The 14238-nt window shown below is 38.2% G+C and overlaps 1 protein-coding gene across 1 annotated transcript; it reads right to left on the bottom strand.

Annotated features, from left to right (window-relative positions):
• Window positions 1-5914: 5914 nt before the first annotated feature.
• noxa1 (NADPH oxidase activator 1) lies at window positions 5915-13687 on the bottom strand. The gene is made up of 16 exons (XM_079450967.1): window positions 13586-13687; window positions 13172-13349; window positions 12820-12902; window positions 12478-12586; window positions 11515-11649; window positions 11318-11425; window positions 10969-11028; window positions 10716-10750; window positions 10496-10634; window positions 10336-10404; window positions 9856-9934; window positions 9486-9568; window positions 8613-8767; window positions 8383-8488; window positions 7976-8099; window positions 5915-7870 (listed from the first exon to the last, which is right to left on the bottom strand). Exons 2-16 carry the CDS (start codon window positions 13343-13345, stop codon window positions 7797-7799), a joined length of 1533 nt encoding a protein of 510 aa, XP_079307093.1. The 5' UTR covers window positions 13346-13349; window positions 13586-13687; the 3' UTR covers window positions 5915-7796.
• Window positions 13688-14238: the final 551 nt, after the last annotated feature.

Below are 14238 nucleotides of genomic sequence, written 5' to 3'. Positions count from 1 at the left end.
TCCCAGTAAAGAAAAAAAGTAGGTGGTCTAGCTTTTGTTGAAACTAGTAACTTTGCATTTGCACCTATTGTATTATTGCTACATGTATGACCGCTTATTGCTCCAGGAACTCTTTGTAAGTCGCTTTGGATAAAAGCGTTTGCTAAATGACTAATTGTAATTCATAAAGCATCTTAATCCTTCCAAGAGCTCTTAAGGTCCAAAATGTAGGAGTTGCAAGGAGGACTTTTAAGAGACTTAAGAGTTTCTTTAGCAGCAGAGAAAATGGACAAAACACGAAAAGTGAGAAGAAATGTGTTGCAATGCATGACAGCTTCCGTATTACTTTTAAGTATGATTTTTTATATTTTTTGTGTTCAACTTTTGTTTATCTTGGTTTTGGTTTTATTTTTTAGCTGCTTTGATGCAATGCAAGTTGTTAAAGCAATATAAAATACAAGTACACTGAATTTGAATGACAGTGAGTTAATAAGACACAGCACATAAGATTCATGTTCATGTTTGTGACCGATCCTATTAGAGACACACTAGCATCTCTGAGACATCGCAGAAATGTCATAGCGGCAGAAATAGAAGTAATCACAACAATAACATAATAAGCAACTGGAGAAATGCAGCCATGCAGCAGAGATGATTTGGTTCTTTCACCACCTTCTATAGTGATCGCACAAACAATCACAGAAACTTGTTGTGTCGCTGTCCATGACATATATGTATTAAAATATATATATATATATATTATTTACATCTTACATTGCATTATGCTATACATTTGTTTCTAATTCGTGCAATCCCCTTGGATCGCACCCATGACCTTGGCGTTGCTAGTGCCATGCTCTAACCACTGAGCTACACACATATATATATATATATATAATTAATGATATATATATAATTAATTAATTATATATATATATATATATATATATGGCGCATGTGTGTGCGTGAGTACGGTAAAATGGAAAAAATACATACAATTTCAAACTAATGACCCTATACTTAAAAGCGCTCTTTCAATTTAATCAGTACCTTACAACGCTTTCTTTATCGAAGAATGCCAAAGCAAGGATTATTTTGGGATTATCAAGTTATCTTGCTATGTCTTGTTTAAAAAAAGCTAAGGATTTATTAGCTTTAGTCCTGTTTTTATTTGTATCTTATTTTACAATTGTAGTTTACTTGCAGTTTTTGTTTTTATTTTATTCCTTTACTTTATTTACCTGTTTACTTTATCTACGTCTCTATTCACTTTCATTGCATCTATGTGATAGATCTGCATTTGTACTTCTTTGTACATTATAATCTTTGATCAATAAAAAAAGCTCTCCCTTCTTGGCCAACCAACCAATCACAAGACTGTGTCATACATAGCAAAAGTGTCAGCCCCGCCTCCTCACAAAGATACAAGTCTTTACCTTGCTCATAGTTGCTGTTCACATAGTAAGTAAGTAAAATTTATTTATAAAGCGCTTTTCACAGACAGAATCACAAAGTGCTGTACAACAGAATAGGTAGAACAAACAGTATAAAATGCATATATATATATATATATCAAAAGAAAGGGGCACTAGTGAGAACACATCAACCAAAAGCTTTCCTGAATAAGCAAGTTTTCAGATCCTTTTTAAAAGAGACAACAGAGTCAGCCAGGCGCATGGACAGGGGCAGGGCGTTCCACAGTCTGGGAGCAACAGACTGGAAAGACCGGTCCCCTCGGGTCTTATAACGAGTCTTAGGGACTGCAAGCAAATACTGGTCAAAGGACCGAAGAGTCCGGCTAGGGAAGTACGGCTTCAAAAGGTCTCGGATATACTGTGGCGCCTTACCATTTAAGGCCCTAAAAGTCAGCACTAAAATCTTAAAGTCGATCCTGAATTTTACAGGGAGCCAATGGAGAGCCGACAAGACTGGAGTGGTATGAGACCTTTGAGGGGCACCTGTTAAAAGTCTAGCAGCAGAATTTTGAACAATTTGCAGTTTGTTCAAAGCCGACATATTCAGACAGGTAAACAGGGAGTTACAATAGTCAAGTCTTGTTAATATGAAGGCGTGAATTATAATTTCCAGGTCATTCTTTGACAACAATTTGCGAATTTTAGAGATGTTCCTAAGATAATAAAGTAAATTTCGGACGAGCTGTTTTGAGTGTGTCTCCAAAGACATGGCCTGGTCAAACATAACCCCCAGGTTTCTGAGGCTGGGTTTGACAGAGGGGCCCAGGGAGCCAAGGTGCTGTTTGATCAACGTGATCTTATGGTCTGGAGCAAAGATCAGCGTTTCAGTCTTGTTTGGATTTATCTGCAGATAGTTATTGGCAAGCCAGTCTTTGATGGAGGACACACACTCTAGGAACAGAGACAAACGATGAAACTCAGTATCATTAAAGGAACAATACAACTGGACATCGTCTGCATAGAAATGATACGATACATCCTTGAAACAACCAATAATTTGACCAAGTGGCAAAATGTACAGTAAAAACAAGATAGGACCCAAAACAGACCCTTGTGCCACTCCGCATGACAAATTGGTTACATCAGACTGTACATTGTTTACAGCAACGTTAAAGGTTCTGTCATTTATATAGGAAGAGAACCACTGAAGAACAGATCCCCATAGTCCCATCTCATTATGAAGCCGATTGATCAGTATACTGTGATCCACAGTGTCAAAAGCAGAAGACAAATCAGTACAAGCAGAGTGTAGCGGCCAGAGTCTACTGCCATCATCACATCACTACAGACTTTAATAAGGGCTGTTTCAGTGGAGTGTAATTTTCGGAAACCAGACTGAAAAGTATCAAACAAGTCATGCTGCTCCATAAAGGAGGTCAGCTGGCATGCCACGATTTTTTCCAAGATTTTGGAGATAAATGGAAGTTTTGATATGGGCCTGTAGTTTTTAGGTTCTGAAGGGTCAAGATTGGGCTTTTTAAGGATCGGGTTTACCACAGCATGTTTGAAGTAGCTGGGAACTGAGCCAGATCTAAGTGACAGATTAATTATTTTTTCCACACAGGGGCCGACAATATCAAACGTTTTCAGCAATAGAGTTGTTGGGACAATGTCGGCGGGGCTCGAAGACGGTTTCGTATTTCCTGTTATAGTCTTTACATCCTGTAGGCTGACAGGAGTGAAGGACGACCAAGATGACACAGGTGAAAACTCAGTAGAACAAACACTAATGAGTGGAGAATTAACACTGGCCCTAATGTCATGTACTTTGTTCACAAAGAACGACAAAAAGTTGTTACAGTCCTCTTGTGTGTACACCGGCACAGGAGGAGCTGAAGGTGCAGTAAGCTTCTCAATGGTGTCAAACAAGACTTTAGGATTTTTCTTATTTCCGGACACAAGGTTAGAAAAATAAGATGAGCGAGCCTGCTTCATCAATTCATTCAGATCTAGCATCATGTCTTTTAAATGGAGTCTATGTACCTCTAATTTAGTGGCTTTCCACAGGCGCTCTGTCATCCGACATTTTCTCCTGAAACTACAGATGTTATTATTTATCCAAGGGAGGGCCTTTTTCTGTGACCCAGAAAACCTTTTAACAGGCGCTACCATATCCAAAACTGACAGACAGTGGTTGTTGAAACATTCCACAAATGAATCAACATCATCACATTCAACAAAGGAGCGAGAGTCGAAAGAGGCAGAGAAATCACTAGGTGTTCTCTCACTAATGATGCGTTTTTTCTGTTACAACGTTACAAACAGTAGGCATTGTGATAAGTGACAAATTAAAAGAAATACAGCAATGGTCACTTATTTGAAAATCGTCAACACTCAGATTATCAATGTTTAGGCCATAAGAGAAAACCAGATCTAACGTGTGGCCTTTTTTATGCGTGGGGCCAGAAACATGCTGTACAAAATTAAAAGAATCCATAATAGTCAACAGATCAGCTGCAATCGAACAAGAGAGATCGTCAATATGCAGATTAAAGTCCCATAATATAGAGCGCGAATGAGGCGTCAAAAACGCGCTATTCGCGAGTAGTTGGACGCTTGAACATTTTGTGTTTACTCGCTTCATTCGCGCGTGAAATTCGCTTCATTCACGTCATTCGCTTCATTTGCGTCATTCGCGTCATTCGCGCCATTCGCGCGTGAAATTCGCTTCACGAAAATGTTTTTACAATTTACCAGATTCTCCGACCTCCTCACTCACTTTCTTCCAAGCAAGATCCTTTTTATTCCTATTTTTATAAAAATATGAACACGTATCATATAGCTCCGGGTGTCCACACACTGAAGAGCTTGTCCTCCATTTTGTATTTCTGCCTCTGCTCGCTACGTCACCACTAGAGCAGGATCTTGCTTGGAAGAAAGTGAGTGAGGAGGTCGGAGAATGTTCAGATTTTTCAACTAGCGCAGTTCGCGTCATTCGCGTCATTCGCGCCATTCACGTCATTCGCGCTATTCGCGTCATTCGCGCTATTCGCGCCGCCTCATTCGTGCTATTCGCGCCATTCGCGCCGCCTCAATCGCGCTATTCGCACCGCAAGCGCGTCTATCGCGTCTTTGCATTGACTTAACATGTAAATCACTCGCGCTTGACGCCTCATTCGCGCTCGGTGTGAACACACAGTTAGAAGCTTGAAGAATAATATGGAGCGATTTTAGTCTCATTAATTATTCACGCATAAAAAAAAAAGATACACACATGCGTAAACAGTTTTGCATGCATAAAACCTAATTTACGTGCACATAGTATGTATTTACATTTTCGAAAAGCAATTCACGTGCCTAAAACAAAACTATTTTCTCACAAAGTACGTTTCGCAAACATACAACTGCGCACAAAACTTTCGAAAGGTTAAAATGTACACGTTTGTATTGTTCTGCGAATGTCCTAATCGCCTCACACGTGTGAATCGCCTTGGACGTGTGTGTGTGTGTGTGTGTGTGTTTTTTGAGACTCTCCTGGCAACGCAACCCTACCACTTGGGTTGTCGTACTCTTTAGCCAATCAGATTCAAGCTTATCATTCAACCAATCACAACCCGCTGAGGGCGCAGGACTCAAGGAAAAGGGCTCTGGCAGCTTTGGTGCAGGCGGCGCATATTTTGTTTTGTAGGCTAACGTTACATAGTTGAACCGTTCACGGCGAGTCTGTTTTTATGTTTTTAAATGTATGTGAAAGTACACGCAATATAAAGACGCGAATGTCAATCATTAGAGAGGCGCGAGGTGAGGTAAACGTGAGCAATAACAAATGAATGTGTGTGTAGTGTTCGTCTTTGAATGATAGTGAGTACCCGTTTCTTCAAAGATATTTATTTTAATCAGCTATAGACACTATTTTATAAGTTAATGTCATGTTTCCATGGTTATTGAGCTTATTTAGACCTAAACTCGCTGGGTTAAGATAGTGCACTTGGCGCATTTACCTAAGTTTATATTATTGAAATCATCCTACAAAATGTAAAGAACAGTGTGTGAAAATACCTTCATATCTTAAAAATTTACTAAGTAATGCCATATCACAAATTAAAATCATAGTGAAAATTAATTGTTGAAATCAAACTTTGTTGCTCATGATCTCACAGGCTATGAGACTTGAGCCTGGGGTCACAATTTTAGAGACAGGCAGCTGTAATTAGCATTTCATTATGGATACTGATATTAGCAAGGAGTTTTTGGTTGAATAAATATTGACAAAAAGCTTTCTTGAATGTCCTTCCTTTCTTTTTTAGGGAGGTCTGATAATATTGTAACTGTCAGTGTGAAAATGTTGTACTTACATTTGCCAGAAATTTGACATAGTAACTTAATAATGGATTTTTCCTCTACTAACACTATTTCCCACAGGATCTTGTTTAACATTGTGTCATGCGCAGTGGTGGCAGTGAAGCTTAGCAGATGATAGGCTACTCCGTGTAAATAAAGAAAAAGACAAGAGAACCCATGAAGAGAAGACAATTATTTATTGAACAAATATATTAGTCTTGATAGAAAGTCGGCAGTTCCACTGAGTGACCTCGGAGTGACCAATTCTATTTTTTACAATATAAAAAACGCACAAAAAAGAAGCACAGTGTTTTACGGCACAAACGATTGATGCTATTTTGGATGATTTCGTAGCGTTTCGATGGGCTGATGACGTCATCGCCTACAATAATTTAATGTCTAATATTGAAACAATTAAAGCAGCACAAACGATTGAGGCTATTTTGGGTGAGTTTGGAGCATGTCGGGGGGCTGGTGACGTCATCGCCTATAATTCAATGTCTAATATTTAAAAAACCGTAGCAGCACAAACGAAACTTTTCGCGGCACAAACCAGCACAAATGGAGCACAAACAAGCGGAACTATTTTCGGTGGTTTTGGAGCATGTCAGGGGGATGAGTGACCTCCGAATGACCTAAAATTATACTTCTATTATCTGAAAAACTGAAGCAGCACAAACGATTGTATTTACGGCACAAACGGAGCACAAACGATTGAGGCTATTTTGCAAATGTTTTGTGTGGGGAGGGGGGCCAACTTCACGCAGGCTCTTAAGCTAGTGTCTAATCAGCTTCCATGACATGTCAGTGACATCTGACATCACAGATTTCTGTTAAAGTTACACATGTGTTATGTGCAGTGAGCAAATTATGTTACTATTTACATTACTGGTAAAGGCTATTACTTTGCTTCTTTTGGTTATAACCACAAAATCCAAGTACATTATACTTATCTCCACTAAAAAAACTGACAGAAGGTTGTTTTCAATATGAAACATGTAAAGCTATACAATTCCCCGGCATTTATACAACAGCTCATAACAAACTGATCTCACTCTTAAACAAACAAAAGCACTGACAGGAGGCAAGAACTGATCAGTAAGTGTTGGGATGAAGTACAACTGTGATTAATGGCTTCATCTTTAATGGGAAATGGGGGAAAAGTGCGTCACATCGGGCTCTGCCAACCCCATAATTACAGCCATATAAAAGAGCAAAGCGATCGTATACTGCAGTCCAATATCCTGTGCCCAATCTACCAAAGCACACCACATCATTAAACACTGCGTATACTGATATCTCACCTGGCCTTATTCATCTCTCTGTACAGGAGAGTGCTGATTTAAAAGCCATTTTATAACATCTGACCAAGTCTGAAATAAAAGCTTCTAGTGGTGTATATGTATTGTATGGCTGTAATGTAAGTTGAATCATCTTTCTTCAGCTGTGCTGGTGTTGGGTTTGTGTATTATGGATATGTGTCAGCTGGAGGTCAAGAGGAGGTGGGTGGTAATGATGCAAAAAAAAGAAAAAAAGCTTTCTAGTAAAAAGCACTTACAATGCAATGTTTTTTTAAAAAGAAAAGAGCAAACATATAATTTGATTGATATTTGAACCTATGAAAAAGGGTTTGCATCAGCTTCCTTGCTCATATACGGACATCATAATTATTCGTCATGAGTTAATCTTTCAAAACCCAGGAATTATAGTACCTTGAAGCATACTAGCAAAGAAAAAATACTTCTGATAAATACTGTCATGTTTTGAAAGAAACAGATATTCTTTTGGAAAAAAAGAGAAGAAGTCTCTGAGTATTTTGCGATACTAAAAAAATTCTTAGCTTTGTATAATGTGGTGGGCTTTAGGAGACCAATTTTTACTGCCACTTTGTGTTGTTCTTATGTTGTTCCAGTTGCTTCTATTGTTTAATACATTTGCAAGTTGCTTTGGATAAAAGCTCCTTCTAAATGACAACATGTAAATGTTCTCTCCATGCATATATGGCCTCTGATGTTTATGGGCTTTGTTAGTCTGTTGATGTCTCACCAACACTAATGCTGTTTACCGATGAGCAAAATTTCGGGGGAAGATGCCGATATCTCCAGCAGTGTGCCCTTCTAACCATTCCTCATTCACTGCAAAATGCAGAAAGGAAATTATGATACAGGTACATATGTGTATAGGCAAAATGTAATTCTCTAATAAAACAAGATATGATTTTCTCCCGACTCTCCACATACCTTCACTGAGAATGTCAATTGTATCCCCTTCACTGAATTCCAGGTCTTCAGGGCCTTGTGCAGTGTAGTCATACAGTGCCACCATCTGATAGAGAATGGTTCTGTTGGCCAGAGGGTCCTCAGACTTGAAATTATTGAAAAGACAGTAAATAATAAACAATGAACTTTTTCCTTACTTAAAAGGGACAGTACATAAAAAAATGTTCTCTATAAGTTCTCTTAAAATGTTAAATCTTTTAACATTCTTCAAAATGTTCCCTCTTGTGGTTCACAGAAATCTTAGGTTTGAAACGATGAGCATTTTTCTTTTGGGGGCTCAACAGAACAAACTTAACGGCCATGTCTACAAATGTCTTTAAAACAGACATTAATAATAGTTTATCAAAATTGGAAATCATTAAGGGTACCTGACACCAAATTGTGGCACGTCCCGATTCAGTCACGTCTTCAAGGCTGTTGAGTCCATTATCTCCATCCAGTGGGGTCAGTACTGCGGTACCGTGCTTTTTTTGTCTGTGAGTAGTAATATGTATTAGGAAAATGTGAACAGAGCCAACTGCTCTTATACTTCAATAACGTGAATTTATGGCTACTGAAAGCAGGTCGGCAAAGCAGGTCAGCAGGTTTGCAATTTTACCTAAGGCGAATGTTCGTCGCAGGCTGTCCTAATTTCTGAGCGACTTTCTCCTGCAGATCTCGGAAAGATGTTTCTAAAGGGACTCTCAGTGCCATTGTGTATTTGTAGTGTACCTTCACCATGACTGATTCATGCTCCTGGGCTGAAGTTTCTGCCTGAAATGTTGGTCACATCACAGGTAATAGCTAAAACAACTGACATGCATACAGTACGCTGGAGAAAAACTCTTCTCTGATTTCACAAATGTAACTTCATGTCACTTGACTTATAATATTAGAACAACAAAAGAAGAAAGTTCTTCCAATTTCAAAGTTTCCTTTGTTCCAATTACAAAGTTCTTTCGTGTGCACAGTGTACTTGCATATTCGCATATAAGCGAATCAGGTCTCTGCCTCTACAGTGGTCTCAAATAGTCCTCTTCCAAATTTTATGAGTTTTCTCTACCTCCCCTGGGTGCATTTCTGACTGAATAAGGTCAAATCAAAGGAGCGTTGCTACAATACTCTACTCCACTTGATGAGTCACAAAAACTCATTTTAATCTCACACAAAAGATCAACCATGACGGCCACTGCATTACTCACGCTCTGCTGCCTATTTCCGTCTACATGATACTTTCAGAAATATTAGCTTTCAGGCTTGTCAAATTGGGCGGGGAAATAAATGGGTTTGCAGAAATATATGATGCAGTGCTGGGCACGCAAACATAAGCTGTGAGGTCAGAAAATGCGTTGTGTTTGATTTATTAGTGAAACATTGGAAAGTCCATTTCTGGCAAAAACTAAATGTGTGGGCGTAGGAAACAATTGGAGTTTTTGTGGTGCTAAAAGGTCAGCATTCTTTCCTCATTTTTCTGTTTTGGTTCATTACTCACCTGCTGGGCAGGGATGTGGGTGGAGCTGTTGCTCATCATTGGAGGAGTTGTGTGGGCAGCACTGGCACTGGAGGGGCGCAACTCTACAGGAGAGATGATGACACTTACTGTTCATTACACAAAGACTTTTTATTTTTTTGCCTGTATTCCTTTTGACAGCTGGAGGATAGATAATAGGGAGATAAGTTTGATAGTGACCCTTGATGACTTGAGTCGCCAAAACATATGGGAGCATCTGCTCTACCTGCAATTTACTGTAAATTCAATGCTATCACTGCATTGCCTTATAACTTGCTAATATAAAACATCAGAAAAATTACTTAAATTAATAATGTTAATTTCTGTTTTATCTGCAAACTATTTTCTGTACCTGGTCGAGGTTGGGCTAGACCTTGGGGTCGATTTGGGGGGTTTAATGCAGGAGGGTGTGGGATGCCATTGGCGAGTTCCTTTCAAATAAAAAACATACAGTGTGTTATTGCCCACACTTTGATATTCAGATATTGAACACAAGTTCAGAAACTCATCCTTCAGCATGCCACATTTTTAAAGGAATATGATATATCTATATATTTTGCAGAACAGGTTATGAGATATCAGAACTCTTTAAATCATATTTATGTCCATTTTTTATATTAATTGTGGCACATTGTGATGATCAACTACTCATTCTTTGCCAAATCTCTGGTTTGCAGAGTGTGTAAGCACTTAACAATCGCATTAAAAAACCTTAACATTTTACAATTTAGAAGGGCTGGATATAGCCTCATATTCAGAAGTAAAGCTGGATAAGCCTCAGCAAATTGCAAACAATAAAGTTATAAGCAGGGGAAAAACATGATACACTTACAATCCGCTTGTTTTTATCCTTGTTCTTCTTGGCTCTTGGCTGAAGCAGGAACTTGGGAACCAGACCTCTCTAATAAAAAGGTAACATAATTTGTTTTAAATGTACTATTAAATTAAACGATTATATATTGAATATATCATTTTTTAAGTAGAAAGCCCACCTTTCCATCAAATATGACTATCGCCAGACCATCCCTGTCATCAACACTGTAGACAAACACTTGTGCCCCAGCAGGGACTGTTAGCTCTCCTGCCCCTTTAGCCTCATATGCACTTGTCGTCATCATGTAACGTGAGTCCCTGTGAAGAAAAAAATATTATTATAACTATAGAATAAAATAACACAAATTAATGAGACAATTTAGAAATTTGAATACTTACTGGCCTTCTACCTTTGGCTCATAGTATCCAGGAGTCTAAAGAAAACCACAATCAGTGTCTTCTCTCTCTCTCGCTTTCTCTTTCTCATGCTCACACACACAAGCAGATCATACTTTTTGTTTCTATCTTAGTTCTCTTTTCAATTTTTATTCTTTGTAATCTTTGCAGACACTATTAAAGCCTACTTGAACAAATAAACGAAATAATGCGGAAAATAATTTTGAGGTTGTATCTGTCGCGGATGGACACACACCTGTGGTCTGAGAGGATCAAACCCTCTGAAGTCATCATTTGGAATCAAAGAAGTGATGACCTGGTGGAAAAGAGTTTAGAAAAGAGTATTAGTAAAATGTCTGTAATTTATCTAATTTAGTATAATAAAAAAGTCTAGTCTTATTGTGCCTTAAAGGGGGTATTGTTTAAAACCACTTGCGCAGCATCTGAGTCGTACCACCTACATATCTTTTATTTGTCTCTAATATTTACTTTGGCAGATTTGAGAACCAGTTTTGGTTCTCTCACCTCCCCTTTTGCCTTCAAATGTTGTGTAGTGACTGTTTTACACTAAATCTTCCCATAGTCAGTACAGCAAGAGAAATCACCTTAGCTTCACCCAAGAAGTTCCTTGGTTTAAGCTGCTCTACCTCCTGCTTCCTGGGACGAAACACTTCACCCTCTGGAACCAGCAGAGGTATCAAAACCTCTCTTTTCTGGAATACACATGCACAGAATCATTAACTGACTACAGTGTTTGCAATGGTTGTCTGTTTTTAAAATAGATATCACATAGGGGTCTTACAGAAACTTTCTCTAGAGCTGTGACCACTAGGTTGCTCCGTCCTACTCCCCTCTCCTGTGAGGCTGCCTGTAAGATCTCACTGGCTTTATCCCATTGCTGCAGTCTAGAGTGAGCTGCTGCTGCATTATATAGGACCTACAGTACCAGTCAACAGACACATAAGTATACGGTTTACAGTCATTGGGTAATATACCAAATCAATAGGACAATAAAAGAAAATATGAAGTTTGGTTCCAAAATGAGTTAACTAAAAAAAATCGTGTTTTGTTATTGTGCATTCTGATTTATATCAATCAAACTGCAGTTGGATTGTTTTGATTTAAGCTATGAAAACTAACAAAACACACCTAACTAACTCAAGAAAAAGATGATAACATAATAAAAAACATGATTTTTTAATTTTAAGTTTTATTGAACTCATTTATGAACCAAACTCTTCATATGATCCTAAAGTAAACTGACCCTTTTAGGAATTTCCTTGATCACCTAAGCTGTGTCTCAGTGAGGATTAGATTTATCATGTGTGCTTTTATTTAAAAACATGCATCCAATGAGAAAACAGGTGGTCCAAATTTTGGGGTGGTTATCCATTACCTCTTTGAAAATAGCTTTTTCATTGCTAATTTGATTAAATACCTTTAAGAAACCGAAATATAGTTTCACCTGTTCAAGCTAAACTGAGTTTAACCTGACAAGTGAGGAATGCTGGATGTGTGATCTTCTTTCAGCCTGGCATTTGACATTGCATAACTCCTCACTCAGCCCTCACAGAGACCTTGTGATAGTTATCTGTGCAGGTGAACTCTACCAGTGGTTAGGTTTATTGGCAGAGTTGACACAAGGCTAAAAAGAAAATGTCAACAATTTCCTTTTCTATATTAAAATGTTACCAAGTACTGTTGTGAAATACCTCCAGGAACTATACTACTGTACATAGAAATAGAAATATGCTTAGGGTCTAACCTGCCAGCTGTACATTTTATACCGTAGACCCAGCTGTTTGTAGTCAATAACCGGGTTTTCTCTCATGTATTTCTGAGCCCATTTACAATCAGACAGTGCCTCCTCAAGTCTGGTGTTAGACAGAGTTAGATAGATAGATAGAGAGAGAGAGAGAGAGAGAGAGAGAGAGAGAGAGAGAGAGAGAGAGAGAGAGAGTGACAAACATTAAAAATTAAATGAGAAAAATGACATAGCAGTCAATATTTCAGATATTTGTATTAAATCATGATGTGGTATAGTTAGATGTTATGTTAAACAGTTATGTATACAGTTAGAACTCGCTGGTGAACAGTTTGAACTCACCTGTTTGCCATTATATGAACAGCAGCCCTCTGAAAAAATCCTACAGCAAGACACTGATCCTTTGCGATGACCTGATCCAGAGCCTGAAAGGCCAAATTTAACAACAGCATTAAAACAGCATTGTCAATTTGACAACATTAAAATGTCCACCCAGACAGTCACAACTCACATTTTCAGTTGACTTTTAATTAGAACATTTATTCTTGGACCATTTTAAGCAAATCAAAGCTCTGTACAAAAACTATATGTTTAACAACATAAGGACAAAATAGTCATAAATGACACACTTTAGTTATGCTATACTGTATCTCTATTTCTCTAATACAGTTAGCTGTCAAAATTGTGGTTTTACCTTAATAGCCATGTCCACCTGGCCGATGGCAATGTGTGCCGATGCAACCGTAAACAGAGTTCGCCAGTTGTGCTCAGTGATCTGATTGAGTTTAGTGAGAGCACCCTGCCAGTCCCGACTGTCTATTAACTGCACGGCTTCTTCCCACAGCCTGATCAACTCTATGTACAACATGACTCTGTTGAACAACAAAAAGATCTGCAAATTAGACCAAGTTACATTTATATAAAAAAATCAATGAAAGTATACTGAGAAAACTTTACGTAACAGTTACTTGGATTGAAATGGTAACATGACTAAATTAATTTGAAAGGTGCCTGCAAAAACAACAGGTGAAACTAGCTACACAGGTTTTTATAAGGTAGTTACACCATAACTGAAACAACCCATACTAGTACAATAACTGATACTTACCACAGTAACAGAGATTAGGAACCTTGATTTTCTTTCTGGAACCAACCGTTCAAGAGAATGACTTCAGCACCTGGGCAAGTGTATGTATACCTGAGCCGGAATGACCGGGAAGTGATTTTGTATTGTGACACAGCTGTGGTTCACACCCACATATCATGCCATAAGGAAGTCTTGCATTTCCAGTAGAGAGATGTGCAGTAGGTGAGTCACGTACACAGTGGCTGAATTAAACAAAAAGCTTTTGAGTAAACCAAGGAACTAAAAAAGACAAGATTTAGTCTTTAGCACCATAATCCCAGACACTGTAATGTATATGTAGGCAAGACTCCACCAGGAAGCACATGCCCTGTGTATTGGATTTCATCTGACATTTATCTTGGATGAGTAATAGACTAGTCAAGAATTCCACTTCACTATATGCTGTGTTTGTGTGAAGTGGGTCTAAAGGTAAGTATCATTACCCCAAATATGTGGTAACATCACAGTTTTCATATTTTATTTAAATAAAAATACACATTTTCTACAGCTTCTTAAGAAAACAACCCACGCCTTTTCTACATCTAAATAAGAATCTATGAATGTGTTTTGACGTGCAATCTATATTTTTCATTGAGGAATAATGTGGTATTATTATATATGAGACTAAGATTATT

Source organism: Barbatula barbatula (genome assembly GCF_947034865.1).
Source record: "Barbatula barbatula genome assembly, chromosome: 2".
NCBI classification, from domain to species: domain Eukaryota; kingdom Metazoa; phylum Chordata; class Actinopteri; order Cypriniformes; family Nemacheilidae; genus Barbatula; species Barbatula barbatula.
The sequence above is the reverse complement of the archived record's forward strand: the minus strand, read 5'-3'. Positions and strand labels throughout refer to the sequence as shown.